Below are 17,148 nucleotides of genomic sequence, written 5' to 3' on the forward strand. Positions count from 1 at the left end.
CTGCCCAGAGTCCCAGCTTCTTCTACCTACTCCCTATGATCAGTCTCATCATCATCTGTTCCACTCTTCAGATTCTAGGTCAGAAAACAGAGCTTCTTTTCACCTCTGCTGCCCCCCATCTCTTAAAGTCTCTGTCTTGTTGACTTGGTCTTCTAAGCATGGCCTTTTCCTCCTCCTGGTCACCAGTGCTACTGTCTTGGTTCAGACCTCCTATTCTTTGCCAGATTTGGCAGTAGCCTCCTAACTGATCTCCCTTCCTGTAGAAGACATGTCCTTCTTTATTCCATCATTGCTACCAAATTTAGGCTCCTGAAACACATGTGTACCTATCTTCAGCATAAACACTTTCAATAGCTACCCGTACCAGAAGGATAAAGCCCAGGCTCTTGACTGTGTCATCCAGAGCCCTTTGAAAAGCTGCCCCAGTCAGCCTCTCTAGCCTTGGGCCAGCCTACCAGGTTGCTCACACCTCCATGCCTTTCTTCATGCTGCTTTCCATGCTCAGAATGCCTTTGCTTCCATTCTCCCCCTGTTCAACTTTTATGCCACCTTTAAGACACACCTCAAACACTGTTTTAACTTCATCACCACCAGTATCACTGTTCCAACATCCTTTCCACATCCAGACTCCAATGACCACAAGAAAGTCGCTATGTTCTCTGTTTCCACAGGACCCAACATTTACCTCCAGTATGGTACTGATCAGATTGTATTGAAATTATTTCTTGACGTGCTTCTCTACCCATTAGGCTGTGAACTCAGTGAAGGAAGACATCTTTGTATCCCCTCCAGGAGCCCAGCACTCTGTGGGGCGTGCAAAACATGCCATTGATGAATGAATTAGGAATAAACATACACTTCCTTGAGCAGCCAAGGAAACTAACCAAATCTAATGTTGCTGTTTTGGTTTCTTATGCTTTTTTGATGTGTTGATCCTACATTGACACATAGTTCTAAGTACAGGTATTGGGAGAAGGAATAAGAAATACAAACAGAAAATGTGATGCCTGTAGTGTGGGCTTTATCTTACTGTTAAGGAAGTCAAGCATATTCAAAGCAACTACTGAAAAGGAATGTGAGGGAACTGATTCAGATACAAGTAGTTTTCTTTTCTTTTTTTTTTTTTCCCCATTTATTTATTTTATTGCATTTTAGGTTTTGGGGTACATGTGAAGAACATGCAAAATTGTTGCATAGGAACACACGTGGTAGTGTGATTTGCTGCCTTCCTCCCCATCACCTACATCTGGCATTTCTCCCCTTGCTATCTCTCCCCAGCTTCCCACCCCCCACCGTCCCTCCCCTATTTCCCCCCAACTGACCCCAGTGTGTAGTGCTCCCCTCCCTGTGTCCATGTGTTCTCATTGTTCAACACCCGCCTATGAGTGAGAACATGCGGTGTTTGATCTTCTGCTCTTCTGTCAGTTTGCTGAGAATGATGGTTTCCAGGTTCATCCATGTCCCTACAAAGGACCCAAACTCATCGTTTTTGATGGCTGCATAATATTCCATGGTGTATATGTGCCACATTTTCCCTATCCAGTCTATTGTCGATGGGCATTTGGGTTGGTTCCAGGTCTTTGCTATTGTAAACAGTGCTGCAATGAACATTCGTGTACACGTGTCCTTATAGTAGAACAATTTGTAATCCTTTGGATATATACCCAGTAATGGGATTGCTGGGTCAAATGGAATTTCTATTTCTATGTCCTTGAGGAATCGCCACACTGTCTTCCACAATGGTTGAACTAATTTACACTCCCACCAACAGTGCAAAAGTGTTCCTATTTCTCCACATCCTCTCCAGCATCTGTTGTCTCCAGATTTTTTAATGATTGCCATTCTAACCGGCGTGAGATGGTATCTCAATGTAGTTTTGATTTGCATTTCTCTGATGACCAGTGATGATGAGCATTTTTTCATATGTTTGTTGGCCTCACGTATGTCTTCTTTTGTAAAGTGTCTGTTCATATCCTTTGCCCAATTTTGAATGGGCTTGTTAGTTTTTTTCTTGTAGATCTGCTTTAGTTCTTTGTAAATTTTGGATATCAGCCCTTTGTCAGATGGGTAAACTGCAAAAATTTTTTCCCAATCTGTTGGTTGCCGATTCACTCTAATGATTGTTTCTTTTGCTGTGCAGAAGCTGTGGAGTTTGATTAGGTCCCATTTGTCTATTTTGGCTTTTGTTGTCAATGCTTTTGGTGTTTTGGTCAGGAAGTCCTTGCCTACACCTATGTCCTGAATGGTTTTGCCTAGATTTTCTTCTAGGGTTTTTATGGTGTTAGGTCTTATGTTTAAGCCTTTAATCCATCTGGAGTTAATTTTAGTGTAAGGTGTCAAGAAGGGGTCCAGTTTCTGCTTTCTGCACATTGCTAGCCAGTTTTCCCAACACCATTTATTAAACAGGGAATCCTTTCCCCATTGCTTGTTTTTGTCTGGTTTGTCAAAGATCAGATGGTTGTAGATATGTTGTGTTGCCTCCGAGACCTCTGTTCTGTTCCATTGGTCTATATCTCTGTTTTGGTACCAGTACCATGCTGTTTTGATTACTGTAGCCCTGTAGTATAGTTTGAAATCTGGTAGTGTGATGCCCCCCGCTTTGTTCTTTTTGCTTAGAACTGACTTGGCTATGCGGGCTCTCTTTTGGTTCCATATGAAGTTTAAGGTGGTTTTTTCCAGTTCTGCGAAGAAGGTCATTGGTAGCTTGATGGGGATAGCATTGAATCTGTAAATTACTTTGGGCAGTATGGCCGTTTTCACGATATTGATTCTTCCTAACCATGAACATGGAATGTTTCTCCATCTGTTTGTGTCCTCTCTTATTTCGTTGAGCAGTGGCTTGTAGTTCTCCTTGAAGAGGTCCTTTACATTCCTTGTTAGTTGTATTCCTAGGTATTTTATTCTCTTTGTGGCAATTGTGAATGCAAGTTTGTTCTTGATTTGGCTCTCTTTAAGTCTGTTATTGGTGTATAGGAATGCATGTGATTTTTGCACATTGATTTTGTATCCTGAGACTTTGCTGAACTTGCTTATCAGTTTCAGGAGGTTTGGGGCTGAGACGATGGGGTCTTCTAGATATACAATCATGTCGTCTGCAAATAGAGACAATTTGACTTCCTCCTTTCCTATTTGAATGCCCTTTATTTCTTTTTCTTGCCTGATTGCTCTGGCTAGAACTTCTAATACTATATTGAATAGCAGTGGTGAGAGCTGGCATCCTTGTCTGGTGCCACATTTCAAGGGGAATGCTTCCAGTTTTTGCCCATTCACTATGATATTGGCTGTTGGTTTGTCATAAATAGCTTTTATTATTTTGAGATACGTTCCATTGATACCTAGCTTATTGAGTGTTTTTAGCATAAAGGGCTGTTGAATTTTGTCAAAGGCCTTCTCTGCATCAATTGAGATAATCATGTGGTTTTTGTCTTTGGTTCTGTTTACGTGGTGAATTACGTTTATAGACTTGCGTATGTTGAACCAGCCTTGCATCCCCAGGATGAAGCCTACTTGATCATGGTGGATAAGCTTTTTGATGTGCTGTTGCAATCGGCTTGTCAGTATTTTATTGAAGATTTTTGCATCTATGTTCATCATGGATATTGGCCTGTAGTTTTCTTTTCTTGTTGAGTCTCTGCCGGGTTTTGGAATCAGGATGATGTTGGTGTCATAAAATGATTTGGGAAGAATTCCCTCTTTTTGTATTGTTTGGAATAGTTTCAGAAGAAATGGTACCAGCTCCTCTTTGTATGTCTGGTAGAATTCAGCTGTGAACTCATCTGGACCTGGGCTTTTTTTGGGTGGTAAGCTCTTAATTGCTGCCTCAACTTCAGACCTCGTTATGGGTCTGTTCAGGGTTTCGGCTTCTTCCTGGTTTAGGCTTGGCAGGAGGCAAGTGTCCAGGAATTTATCCATTTCTTCCAGGTTTATTAGTTTGTGTGCATAGAGTTGTTTGTAATAATCTCTGATGATGGTTTGAATTTCTGTGGAATCTGTGGTGATATCCCCTTTATCGTTTTTTATTGCATCAATTTGGTTATTCTCTCTTTTCTTTTTTATTAATCTGGCTAGTGGTCTGTCTATTTTGTTGATCTTTTCAAAAAACCAGCTCCTGGATTTATTGATTTTTTGAAGGGTTTTTTGTGTCTCTATCTCCTTCAGTTCTGCTCTGATCTTAGCCATTTCTTGTCTTCTGCTAGACTTTGAGTTTTTTTGATCTTGCTCCTCTAACTCTTTCAGTTTTGACGATAGGGTGTCAATTTTTGATCTCTCCTTACTTCTCATGTGGGCACTTATTGCTATATATTTTCCTCTAGAGACTGCTTTAAATGTGTCCCAGAGATTCTGGTATGTTGTGTCTTCATTCTCGTTGGTTTTGAAGAACATCTTTATTTCTGCCTTCATTTCATTGTTTATCCAGTCAACATTCAAGAGCAAGTTGTTCAGTTTCCATGAAGCTGTGCAGTTCTGAGTTAGTTTTTGAATCCTGAGTTCTAACTTGATTGCACTGTGGTCTGAGAGACTGTTTGTTACGATTTCCATTCTTTTGCATTTGCTGAGGAGTGATTTACTCCCAATTATGTGGTCAATTTTAGAGTAGGTGTGATGTGGTGCTGAGAAGAATGTATATTCTGTGGCTTTGGGTTGGAGAATTCTGTAAATGTCTATTAGGTTTGCTTGGTCCAGGTCTGAGTTCAAGTCCTGGATATCCTTGTTAATTTTCTGTCTGGTTGATCTGTCTAATGTTGACAATGGGGTGTTAAAGTCTCCCGCTATTATTGTGTGGGAGTCTATGTCTCTTTGTAAGTCATTAAGAACTTGCCTTATGTATCTGGGTGCTCCTGTATTGGGTGCATATATATTTAGGATCGTTAGCTCTTCTTGTTGCATTGATCCTTTTACAATTATGTAATGTCCCTCTTTGTCTTTTATGATCTTTGTTGCTTTAAAGTCTAATTTATCAGAGATGATAATTGCAACTCCTGCTTTTTTTTGCTCTCCATTTGCTTGGTAAATCTTCCTCCATCCCTTTATTTTGAGCCTTTGTGTATCCTTGCATGTGAGATGGGTTTCCTGGATACAGCACACCAATGGGTTTTGTCTTTTTATCCAATTTGCCTGTCTGTGTCTTTTGATTGGGGCATTTAGTCCATTTACATTTAGGGTTAATATTGTTATGTGTGAATTTGATACTGCCATTTTGGTGCTAGCTGGCTGTTTTGCCCTTTAGTTGAGCTGGTACTTGTTGTTCCTTTATATGTGTAGAGCCTCTTTCAGGAGCTCTTGTAGAGCTGGCCTGGTGGTGACGAAATCTCTGAGTACTTGCATGTTCCCAAAGGATTTTATTTTTCCTTCACTTATGAAGCTTAGTTTGGCTGGATAGGAGATTCTGGGTTGAAAGTTCTTTTCTTTAAGGATGTTGAATATTGGCCCCCACTCTCTTCTGGCTTGTAGGGTTTCTGCTGAGAGATCTGCTGTGAGTCTGATGGGCTTCCCTTTATGGGTAACCCAACCTTTCTCTCTGGCTACCCTCAGTATTTTCTCCTTCATTTCGACCCTGGTGAATCGGACGATTATGTGCCTTGGGGTTGCTCTTCTTGACGAATATCTTTGTGGTGTTCTCTGTATTTCCTGGACTTGAATGTTTGCCTGCCTTGCTAGGTTGGGGAAGTTTTCCTGGATAATATCCTGAAGGGTATTTTCCAGCTTGGATTCATTCTCTTCGTTGCATTCGGGTACACCTATCAAACGTAGATTAGGTCTTTTCACATAGTCCCACATTTCTTGGAGACTTTGTTCATTCCTTTTTACCCTTTTTTCTCTATTCTTGCCTTCCCGTTTTATTTCATTGAGTTTATCTTTGACCTCTGATATCCTTTCTTCTGCTTGGTCCATTCGGCTGTTGATACTTGTGCATGCTTCACGAAGTTCTCGTGTTGCGTTTTTCAGCTCCATCAATTCACTTATATTCCTTTCTATTTTGTCCATTCTTGTTAGCATTTCGTCAAATCTTTTTTCAAGGTTCTTAGTTTCTTTGCATTTGGTTAGAAGATGTTCTTTAAGTTCACAGAAGTTTCTTACTACCCACCTTCTGAAGTCTGATTCTGTCATTTCATCACACTCGTTCTCCATCCAACCTTGTTCCCTTGCTGGTGAGGAGTTGTGATCCCTTTTAGGAGGAGAGGTGTTCTGGTTTCGGGTGTTTTCATCCTTTTTGCGCTGGTTTCTTCCCATCTTTAAGGATTTATCCACCTGTCTACTTTATAGTTGCTGGCTTTCAGATTGGGTCTCAAATCTTTCAGATTGACGTTCTGTTTGTTGATGATGAGGTTATTTCTGTTTCTTGGTTTTCCTTCTGACAGTCTGGCCCCCCTGCTGTAGGTCTGCTGAGGTTCACTCCAGGCCCTGCTTGCCTGGGGTTCACCTGCAGCAGCTGCTGAACAGCAAGGGTTGTTACCAGTTTTCTTCTTCTGCTATCTTTGTCCCAGAAGGATACCCGCCTAGTGACAATCTGATCTCTCTTTTATGAGGTGTCTTTTTGGATATATAGGGGTCAGGGAGCTGCTTGAGGAGACAGTCTCTTCTTTGTAGGAGCTCAAATGGTGAGCTGCGAGCTCTGTTGTTGTTCATTCAGAGCTGCTGGGCAGGTACTTTTAGGTCTGCTGCGGCAGAACTCATAAACTGATTTTTGTTCCCAGGTGCTCTGTCCCAGGGATTTAGGGCTTTATTTATGAGTTTCCGTTATGCTGCCGCCTTCTTTTTTTTTTTTTTTTTTTTCTCCTTCAGACCTGCCCAGCCCAGCAAGGAGGCAGCCTAGTCACTGTCGGCCTATAGCAGCTTTGCTGAGCTGCTGTGGGCTCTGCCCTGCTGCCGAGTGAACTTCCCTGCAGTCCTGTTTATATGGGTGTAGTTAGAACTGCTTTGGCGATGGTGGCCCGCCTCTGTTGGGGCGGAGTCTCTGCTGTTGCGGGTTGCCCTGGCAATGGCGGGCTGCCTCAGCAATGGCGGGTTGCCTTGGCAACGGCGGGCTGCCTTGGTAATGGCGGACGCCCCTCCCCCACAGAGCTGGACCGTCCCGGGTTCAGCTGCGCTTGCTGTGAAACTCTCAATCCAGAGTTTCTGGTTGCTGTTCTTTTGCGGGGGTGGGACCAGCCGAGCCTGATCGCCTGGCTCCCTGCCTCAGAGCCTTTTTTAAGTTGGTGTTCCAGTCGCCTGTTGAAGAGGTGCCGGGGTCTGTTTGTTTTCCCCTGCGGCCACTCACTGCGCTGGCTTAAACAGCGGCACTGAGGTTTGTGGCGCTTTTTTTTCTTTTTTTTTGCCCTGGAATCTACTGTCCTGGTTCTCTGCTCAGTCCCCTTTTTGAACCAGCGTATGGGCGACTTCCCGTGGCTCCAATCACCAGCCTAAAGGGCCCCCGGACCGGTGTATTTTGTACGGAGAACCGCGGCTCCGGGGCGCCGACAAAGCAGCCGCGCGGGGCAAAGCAGCGGCCCCGGCCGGCACAGCCGCGCTGGCCGAAACAGCCGCGCTGGCGACCGTGGAGCACCTCTGCCCGGGAATTTCCTAGTCTGTGGGCAATAAAAACGCGGCGTCCACTCACCCTCTGTGCTTTCACTGGGAGCTGCAATCCTGAGCTGTTCCTAAACGGCCATCTTGGATCGTCCTCCACAAGTAGTTTTCAACAAGCATTGGAAGAGGGTGAGGAGGAGAACTGAAGAACTAATCCAGCTCATAATTTCATCTTTAACAGTGTGCCCAGGTGTAACTATCTGTCTTCACAGTAACCTTAGAATTTGAGGTTTTATTTCTGCAGAAGAATTTGAGTGCAGGTTTGAAGGTTCCTTATTAAACATTTGTTACATCAAAGGTGTTGGTAAATATACTTTGTCAAGTTACTGTGTTTTGAGCAGTTGTTTGATGACTGTCAGCTACAAGAGTCTGCAGTGCAAGTTCTCCTCTGCCTTCTCAGCTCTAAGAGCTGCCTTGCTCTAGATTCATTCTGCTGCAGAGGTCGTATCAGACACCGAGCTTCCACTTGCAGAGTGCTAATTCTGCAAGAAGTCATGCCAAATCATATGGAATGGCTTTTGAAATTTGGAGGTAACTGGTTTACAATTCAAATCAATGAATATTATCATATAACCTCTAAAAATGGGCATCAGGAATGATTTTCCCAATTTTGTTCTTCGTAACATTTTATCTGAGCAGCATCCATTTGGGAGAAACTAATCTCTTTGGGTAAATGGATAGAAAACTAGCAATGCATATTATTTGCTTCTGTTTATGCTTCATTCTAGAGTTTATGGCTGTGATCATAGCCCTCCAGTGGATATATTAAACAAATAATTTCCTAAATTGACATCTGTTTAGGATTAATTACCAGAGTTGACAATAGCAATATAGTCTTATTGTAACAAATTCAAGTAATACAGAGGTGTGGGAAGTATCAAACCCCACAACTTTCCACCCTAAATTTCTCAGAGATAGTCAGTGATATGTTTTTGTGGCTTCTATAAAAATGCCTCCAAAACACACACACATGCACACACTCTCTCTCTCTCTCTCCCTCTCTTTCTGTATCTCTCTCGCATGAATATACATTGTATTTTCTTAAAAATAAAAAAATAGATTAAACTATGCATGTTATCATTAGTATTTCTTTCCAGTTAACATCTCACAATCTGATCCCATCTCAGGACATAAAGATCTTTCTCTTTAATGCCTGAATAGTGTTAATCATTGACCTGACATCTTTTCCATGAAAGGAGTTCAGAGAATGATATGAAGGACCCCTGAAGAGATGGCCATTTGGTTTGACTCCTGTGTTCTTCCTTTTTAGCATTCGAGATTTACTGAAGTTCAAAGAAGAAGTGACAAAAGAGAGAGACCAGCTCTTATCAGAAGTGGTAAAATTACGAGAATCCCTAGCTCAGACCACTGAACAGCAGCAAGAAACCGAGCGATCAAAAGAGGAGGCTGAACAAGCCATCAGTCAGGTCTGCCATGGAGGGCAAGAAGAAGAAATATTTCCTTCCAGAGGATGTTTGTCCTTCTCCAGTCTCTATTCTCATCTTGTTCCTTTCTCAAATTTACCCCCTTGTGCCCAAATGAAATACTCTCAGTTCTGCTTGTTTCTCTAGTTTGTTCTCTTGAGAGGAATTTTACTTGAGTTGAACTACTTGAATCGTTCTTTCTCTGCATTCTCTGTCTGAGAAGTCACTGAGGCAAGCACTCCCTACTTACAGTTGTGGCTCAAAAAGATGACCCCCATGAAGGCCAGGGGTCCCAGCATCTGGGGATGGTGGAAGTAGTTTCTTTGGCCCTTCTTTATTTTATTTTTATTATTAGAAAGTCATTTAGCTGACTCCTTCTGAATACTTTTATATAAAGCCAGAAGTCAACTAGATCATACACAATGTGCAGTCCCCAAGAGAAAAACATGAGACTTCTTTGAACATGAGATAAGAAAAAGACTTTCCGTAGAATACAGACATCAAGATAAACCTATAGTGCTCTCTTTAGCAATATCCAGGGTCATGTAAAGCACAATTTTATATGTAGGATAGCCAGCCACATTTTATTTAGTCCTCACTGATAGAGAATGGGATGAAATATTTCCATGTTTAATGCCCTAGAACTCGGAGCTTCCATATGTTTTTGATTTTACACCACAGTTTGTAGATTTGTTGCCTACCATCAGGGTAGTCATTTGGTTTTAAGGCCCTGAAAAACAGCATAGAATATTTCTGAAAAATTTGAACACTGGGGCTTAAGAATGTCTGTACTACAGGGGAAATGCTACTGCAAAGTGTCTGCCCTGACCATCACAGACCTGAGAGAGGTGGGGACTTGGCTGGCTGAGACCTGCCACGGCCAGCGCTTATCTTGTTCTCTCTTGCGCTTTCCGCGCCCTCTAGTTCCAACAAGAAATCCAGCAACGTCAGAACGAAGCTTCACGGGAGTTCCGAAAGAAGGAAAAACTAGAGAAAGAGCTCAAGCAGATTCAGGCAGACATGGACGCCAGGCAGACAGAAATAAAAGCCCTGCAGCAGTACGTGCAGAAGAGCAAGGAGGAGCTTCAGAAGCTGGAGCAGCAGCTGAAGGAGCAGAAGGTGAGTTGGGTGTGGGTCTTTGCGAAAAACAGGAAAAACCCAGAATGGCACCTTTGTTCACACCCATTTGTGCATTTTGAATTATCTTGGAAAGCAGCAAATTCCCTTCACTACTCATGGTGGTAATATAAAACTTAGCACTGCAATTTGGTCTTTGAATGGCTCTTATAAGGTAGTTATGCCCCCCTTTTAAAATTTCCCAGCTCTGACAGGTTAATTAATTTTTTTAACCTTTTATTGATCTATAATGTACACATAGAAAAGTGTATATGTCACAAGTGGACAGCTTGATGAATTTTCACCACTCAGCTGCATCTTGGTCACCTGCTCCCAGGCGGAGAAACAGAATATCACCAATGCCCCAGAAGCCCTTTTGTGCTCCTTCCTAGTCATTCTCCCTCTAAAAGGCCACCTCTATCCTGAATTCTAAGCAGAGATTGGTTTTGCCTGTCTTCGTACTTTACAGAAATTAAATATTACAGGATATACTCTTTGTGTCTAACTTCTGCTATATTCTGTTTGTGAGATTCATTCATGTTGTTGCAATGTAGTTATAGACTTGTGATGTCCAATATGGTAACCCTTAGTGACAAGTGGTTATTTAAATTTAACTATTAAAATGAAATGAAATTAAAAATTCATTTCCTTGATTGTACCAGCATCATTTCGAGTGCTCAGTAGCCACAGGTGGCTAGTCGATGCCATACTAGCACAGACAGAGAACATTTACATCACTGCAGATAGCTCTATTTGACAAAGCTCAGTAGACCATTTGTTCTCATTGCTGTCCAGTATTCTGTTGGGTGAGTATAACAATTTATTTTTAACAGGTTTGTTTTTATTTGTTCATTTTTTTAATTATTATTTTTTGAGATGGAGTCTGTCTGTCACCCAGGCTGGCGTACAGTGGCACAATCTTGGCTCACTGCAACCTCTGCCTCCTGGGTTCAAGCGATTCTCCTGCCTCAGCCTCCCGAGTAGCTGGGACTACAGGAGTCCGCCACCATGCCCAGCTAACTTTTGTATTTTTAGTGGAGACAGAATGTCACCATGCTGGCCAGGCTGGTCTTGAATTCCTGACCTCAAGTGATCCAACCACCTTGGCCTCCCAAAGTGCTGGAATTATAGGCATGAGCCACTGTGCCCGGCCAACAGGTTTATTTTTAAGTTATTTTCAAGTTTAGGAAACTAAGGTCAATCTTTATATATTTTTAATATGGTACTGTTTTTAACACTTCCCTAACACTTCCCCTATTATAGCAGTTTAAGGTGACACAAATATTAGTAATTCTATTATGTATTTTCTTATTTCTTAAAGAAGCAATTCATATAATTGAAAAGTCTTTCTTAAATATGTTTTCGCTCAGGAAGCTTGTTTCCAAATAATTGTCAAGCCGTATAGATACTCAAAAATAGATATACTTTTTTGGCCCGTTGCTCTATTAATTTTATATAAAGCCAGAAGTCAAATAGATAATTCACAATATACAGCCTTCAGCAGAAAAACATGAGACTTCTTTGAGCATGAAAAATAAGAGAGAGGCTTTTGGACATCAGGATAAAACTATCCTCCTGTGAAACCCAATTGCATTTTTAGCATAGCCGGTTAGTTTTTATTTAGTCCCATTGATGGAGAATTGGTTGGATTCTTTTCATGCTTAATTTTTGCGTGCATGGAAGTTATATTTTGGATACATTACCTAAACTGTCTTCTCTCTCTTTCTATTTTTATCTTGTAATTCATTTGCTATCCCTCCACTTCCTCTGTATCCCCCCAATAGAAATGAGCCCCCAAGATACAGCCCTTTTTTTTTTTGAGACAGTCTTGCTCTGTTGCCAGGCTGGAGTGTAGTGGCATGATCTCGGCTCACGGCAACCTCTGTCTCCCAGATTCAAGTGGTTCCCCTGCCTCAGCCTCCTGAGTAGCTGGGACTACAGGTGCTCGCTACCACGCCTGGCTAATTTTTTTGTATTTTAGTAGAGACAGGGTTTCACCATGGCCATGATGGTCTTGATCTCCTGACTTCATGATCTGCCTGCCTTCGCCTCCCAAAGTGCTGGGATGACAGGCATGAGCCACCGCACCCAGCCAATTCTTTGTTTTTATAAAACTGTATCTGCTGAGGATAGTCAAGGCAGGGAAGAGGAATATCTGGCTGACACTGAACTCAAGCAGATATAAATCACTCCACTGCTATTCCATGGTTTCGACTTAAGTTAGATTAAAAGAAAATTGTCTCTGTGTTGATGTTAGTGAACAGTTCTGTTGATGGAAATGTTGTAGGCATGTTAATGCAGGATTTGCTTCTGAAGATGTAGCTTCCAAGCCCCACAGCTTATAAAATCCGTTTGAATCTCTAGCTCGTTTGCAATGATTATAGCAATTGTTGCGTATGCAAAGCCTGCCAAATGGCAAACAGGCATTAAAATATTTATCTACCACCTGTGAACAAGACTTCCCAAGGCTCTCAGAAAAAAAATTATGCTCACTGTGTTATTCATTAGAAGGCATCATTTTCCTCAACCATTTAACATTCATCATATTTGAGTGCGTTAGTGCTTTCATCAGGGATAAAGAACAATTTCTACAAAGGCAAAAACTTAGGGTTGCTGTTATCTTCCCAGGAGGTTTTCGGGGCCCCCTGTGTGTATATACAAGTATTGTAATCAGATTAAAAAGCATTAACCAGCTCATTCCATACCTTTCAGATATTGAATGAGAGAGCTGCGAAGGAACTCGAGCAATTTCAGATGAGAAATGCTAAACTTCAGCAAGAGAATGAACAGCACAATTTGGTCTGTGAGCAGCTATCCCAGGAAAACCAACAGAAGGCGTTGGAGCTCAAAGTAAACACAAAGTCACATGTCTGTTCCCTAGCTCTTCCTTCCTCATTCCCTGTTAACACAGGTTTGCCTTGGTGATTGGAGCCCTCATTCGGATAGCTGATTGGCTCTACTGAGTGCCTTGACGCATCAGAGGCAGGTGCAAACGTACAGGGATTTCTTTATGCCCAGAAGAAGACTTCCATTCTTTCTTATAAAATTGCAAACCTGATTATTGATCATATAGTTATGCAAATGTTTTCCAAAGTGAGCTCAGATGTCTGTCTCTGTAACTAGCCTTACAAGAAACCAGTTGCTTAAAGCTAGAAACCCATTCACATGTGTGAATAGCCAAAAATTCAGATTATATTTTACTACTTGTATGGAGAAGGTGGGATGGAATGGCTGGGGGAGAGACTGATACTACCTAGTATTTACTTACAGGAGTGTATCACGATTTTCACTTCTGTCCACTTTATATTTTGAGACAGATTTCCTGTTCTTCTCCTTGCTCTCACTGAAGAGTGCTTACAAATTAAGTTTAGATAACAGTTTAGACTCAGATATATGTTGTTATGTCTACCTGCTTAACAGAGCAGCTTTATGTTTATCACTTTAATTTTGAAAAAAATCCATATTCCCTACTCTGGTTATGTTAGAATACTGGATGTAAAAAGAGTGGCCTAGCAAAAATTATACATAGATTTGGGCAGAGGACCATAACATTTTTGTATCACAATGTCCTTTGAGAATCTGATGGTAAGATACACATGTACATTCTTATTTGCATATCTTACATGTTGTGTTTTATGCATCCCAGAAATAAAAGAGGTTTCCAGGATTTTTCTGAAGTCTAAATATGGGGTCTGGATTAATAACTACTCAATTAGAACATCTTAGAACTGGAAGAGGCCTTAATGTCAACTAATTTGAACCCTATAGGGTCTGAGGCTGAAAAACTTTTAAAACAGCCCAGAATGGGTAGACTTGAAACCATTCTGTATGAGAATGCAGTAAGTTAAAGCAGAGATGAGATGACTACTTAAGTCAAAATAACATATTAGCCCCTAAGGTAAAATTAAAGGAAAAAGACTCATGCCATTAATTCTTTTCCTTGATAACATGAATGGGGCATTTTGAAAGATGGACGGTTTCTGTTATCAGATCATGAGCCTAGTGGGATTTTGGCCTCTAGCAATAATCTGAGGATAACATGAACAGCTAATTTCAGTCTCTTAATTGTTATAAGCTGAGATAATTACTAACCTTTGTTTGCAGAAGAATCCCAGCTGCTTTTCCAGTCACTTCTAATGGCAAAATTTTTAAAAAGTGAATTTAATTTAAATTTCCAAAATCTGGAAAGCTTAAAGTCTTAAGACAAAAATTGGGTGCATTCCTTTGCTAGGATTATTTTTAGGGAACAGTTTGCCATTTTATAGACTGACTAGTCATACTGTGAAATATCTGGTCCACTTATCCTTATGTATACCTACAGACTAACATACTTTGAGGAAGGAGGATGCCATCTCTAGTGTATATAACTAGTGTAGAGTATTTGAATATTTTATAGCATGTTAATAACCTTCTGATAGAGATCACTTCATAAGTCCATGAAAATTGCTAATCAAATATTATATATAAAATTCACATATTTTTGATACCTACAACTCAGTATTCTTATCTTATTTGATTCTACAATTAGATGATGTATCAGTTTGTTTTCACACTGCTTATAAAGACATACCTGAGACTGGGCAATTTACAAAAGAAAGAGGTTTAATTGGACTTAACAGTTCCACATGGCTGGGGAGGCCTCACAATCATGGTGGAAAGCAAGGAGGAACAAATCACATCCTATGTGGATGGAAGCAGGCAAAGGGAGAGAGCTTGTGCAGGAGAGCTCCTCTTTTTAAAACCATCAGCCCTCATGAGACTTATTCACTATCATGAGTATAGCATGGGAAAGACTTGCCCCATGATTCAATTACCTTCTATCAGGCCCCTCCCACAACACATGAGAATTCAAGATGAGATTTGGGTGGGGACACAGGCAAACCATATCAGATGGTAACTTGAAACCAAATTTTTCAGTCTTTTTATTATTTTTAGTTCATAAAAATACAAAATATAACCACATATTTTATTCAGTGGACAGAATTTTTCAATTTCTCTCAAAACCAAATTGTGGGTGCTTGATTTAATCTCATAGAACAACTTTACACTGCCATGGGAAGAATTTCCTTTTATTGGTTCTGAGTTTACCATCATCCAGTCCCTGGCTCTTCATTTACAAAGTGTCTCATTAATTCTTTCTTACTAATTACAGGCCAAAGAGGAAGAAGTCCATCAAATGCGCCTTGACATCGGGAAGCTCAACAAAATCAGAGAACAAATCCATAAGAAATTGCACCACATTGAAGATCAAAAGGCGGAGGTCGAACAGCACAAAGAAACCCTAAAAAATCAGATTGTGGGATTAGAGAGAGGTAAACCATTCTGAGCTTTGTTTTATTCATTTAGAAATATTTCACTGGTGACTGATGTCATCTTGCAACCCAGAGCTCCATGTTTACAAACACAACCCCTGACAAATGAAATCAGTAAAACAACACTCACGCTGGTAAACAGTCAATATGTGGTGGGGTGGGGGGGCATCATTTTGAATACCTTAAACTCTTACCCTAAACAGTTCTTCCACAGGTTCTATTGGCAAAAATGAAAATCCAGCCTAAAGTGTTACTCAGTATTTGTCCATGGAGTAAATAGCATTTAAACTCTTATGTCTGAAGTGCACATGACCTGCTTTAGTTCTTCTTTTCTGAAGAAGATAGTGAATAAATTAGAATGAAAAGCCTTCATTAGAAGTATCTGGAACAATACTGCACTAAGAATGAGCAGAACAAAAATAATGGCTTCTAACACCTTTTCTCTGTCAGTACTTTGCCATGTGATGAACCCCTGTCTTACTCAGTTATAACCAACCTGTGAAGGGAAAATTTAAGTGCCACAGGGAGGTACAGAGAAATCAGTAAGGACACAAACAATGGAGTCAGAGCTGCCTGGGTTTAGATCCTATCTCCACACATCTGGTGGTTGGGAGTGAAATAAGTGAACACTTGTGGGCACTGTCTGGCATACACAGTTAGTGCAAATTACATTTCATCCGTCATCATCCGGATATATTGCTGTTTTCTGAATAAAAAATATAATTAAAATACAGGATACTTGTCAAATTTGGTGCAGCAGAAACAGCTCTGGACTTGGAGACCAATAGCCTGGGTATGAATTCTGACTACACTGAAGTATGTGAGACAGGAACACCTGTGTCCCGTTGACTTCACCCAGGCAGCTGTAAGGTGTCAATCACTGAATGAGACAACATACATAAAAGCATAAAAGCACAAAAGCATACACTCCTCACTAAAAGTTAGGTACAATCTAAATCTCTGGGTAGAATTATTAGAAATATTTGTCACTAGTGAGACTCTGTCTTAAAAAAAAAGATTAAGGCAGGGCACGGTGGCTCGTGACTGTAATCCCAGCACTTTGGAGGCTAAGGCAGGTGGATCACCTGAGTTCAGGAGTTCGAGACCAGCCTGGCCAACATGGTGAAACCCTGTCAATACTAAAAATACAAAAATTAGCTGGGCATGGTGGCGGGCGCCTGTAATCCCAGCTTCGTGGGAGGCTGAGGCAGGAGAATAGTTTGAACCTGGCAGGGGGAGGTTGCAGTGAGCCAAGATAGTGTCACTGTAATCCAGCCGGGGTGACAGAGGGAGGCTGTGTCTCAAAAAAAAGAAAAGAAAAAGAAAAAAAAAATTGTCACTTAGGTCTTTGTGGATATTTTTCCTTCTAAGACATCAATAAATAATCTTTTATTGAGACGCAGTTGCAGCTTATCTCGACAGTTTCTCTGTTCATCCATTCAATAAATTAAACTCAGACTATGAGCAGGCACTATTCTAGGCACTGGGTGCATGGAGGACTCTGCCCTCAGGATACCCACAGTGTAATGTACGTTTTCAATCTAATACCTTCTGTGACAGATATGAAGAAAAATGGAACTATAAGAGCATTTTTTGTACTTGTCTGAGTGACTATCAAAACACTCTCATATTTAAATTTCTAGATTTTTGCTTGTAATAATTCTAAGCTTTGTAAAAAAAAGTTTATCCATTTGGCTTGGAGTGCAACTCTTTTTTTTTTTTTTTTTTTT

At 40.9% G+C, this 17,148-nt stretch overlaps 1 protein-coding gene across 1 annotated transcript in view; it reads left to right on the forward strand.

The window, feature by feature from the left end:
• The window catches only part of CFAP58 (cilia and flagella associated protein 58), a 125,332-nt gene that overhangs the window by 17,382 nt on the left and 90,802 nt on the right, over positions 1 to 17,148 (forward strand). The window contains exons 4-7 of the mRNA XM_032281553.1: positions 8,837 to 8,993; positions 9,915 to 10,109; positions 12,819 to 12,956; positions 15,259 to 15,418. Coding sequence (XP_032137444.1) covers positions 8,837 to 8,993; positions 9,915 to 10,109; positions 12,819 to 12,956; positions 15,259 to 15,418 — 650 coding nt within the window. The remainder of the gene's footprint in view (positions 1 to 8,836; positions 8,994 to 9,914; positions 10,110 to 12,818; positions 12,957 to 15,258; positions 15,419 to 17,148) is intronic.

Source organism: Sapajus apella, unplaced genomic scaffold, assembly GCF_009761245.1.
Source record: "Sapajus apella isolate SASKATOON/1434 unplaced genomic scaffold, GSC_monkey_1.0 scaffold13, whole genome shotgun sequence".
NCBI lineage: Eukaryota > Metazoa > Chordata > Mammalia > Primates > Cebidae > Sapajus > Sapajus apella.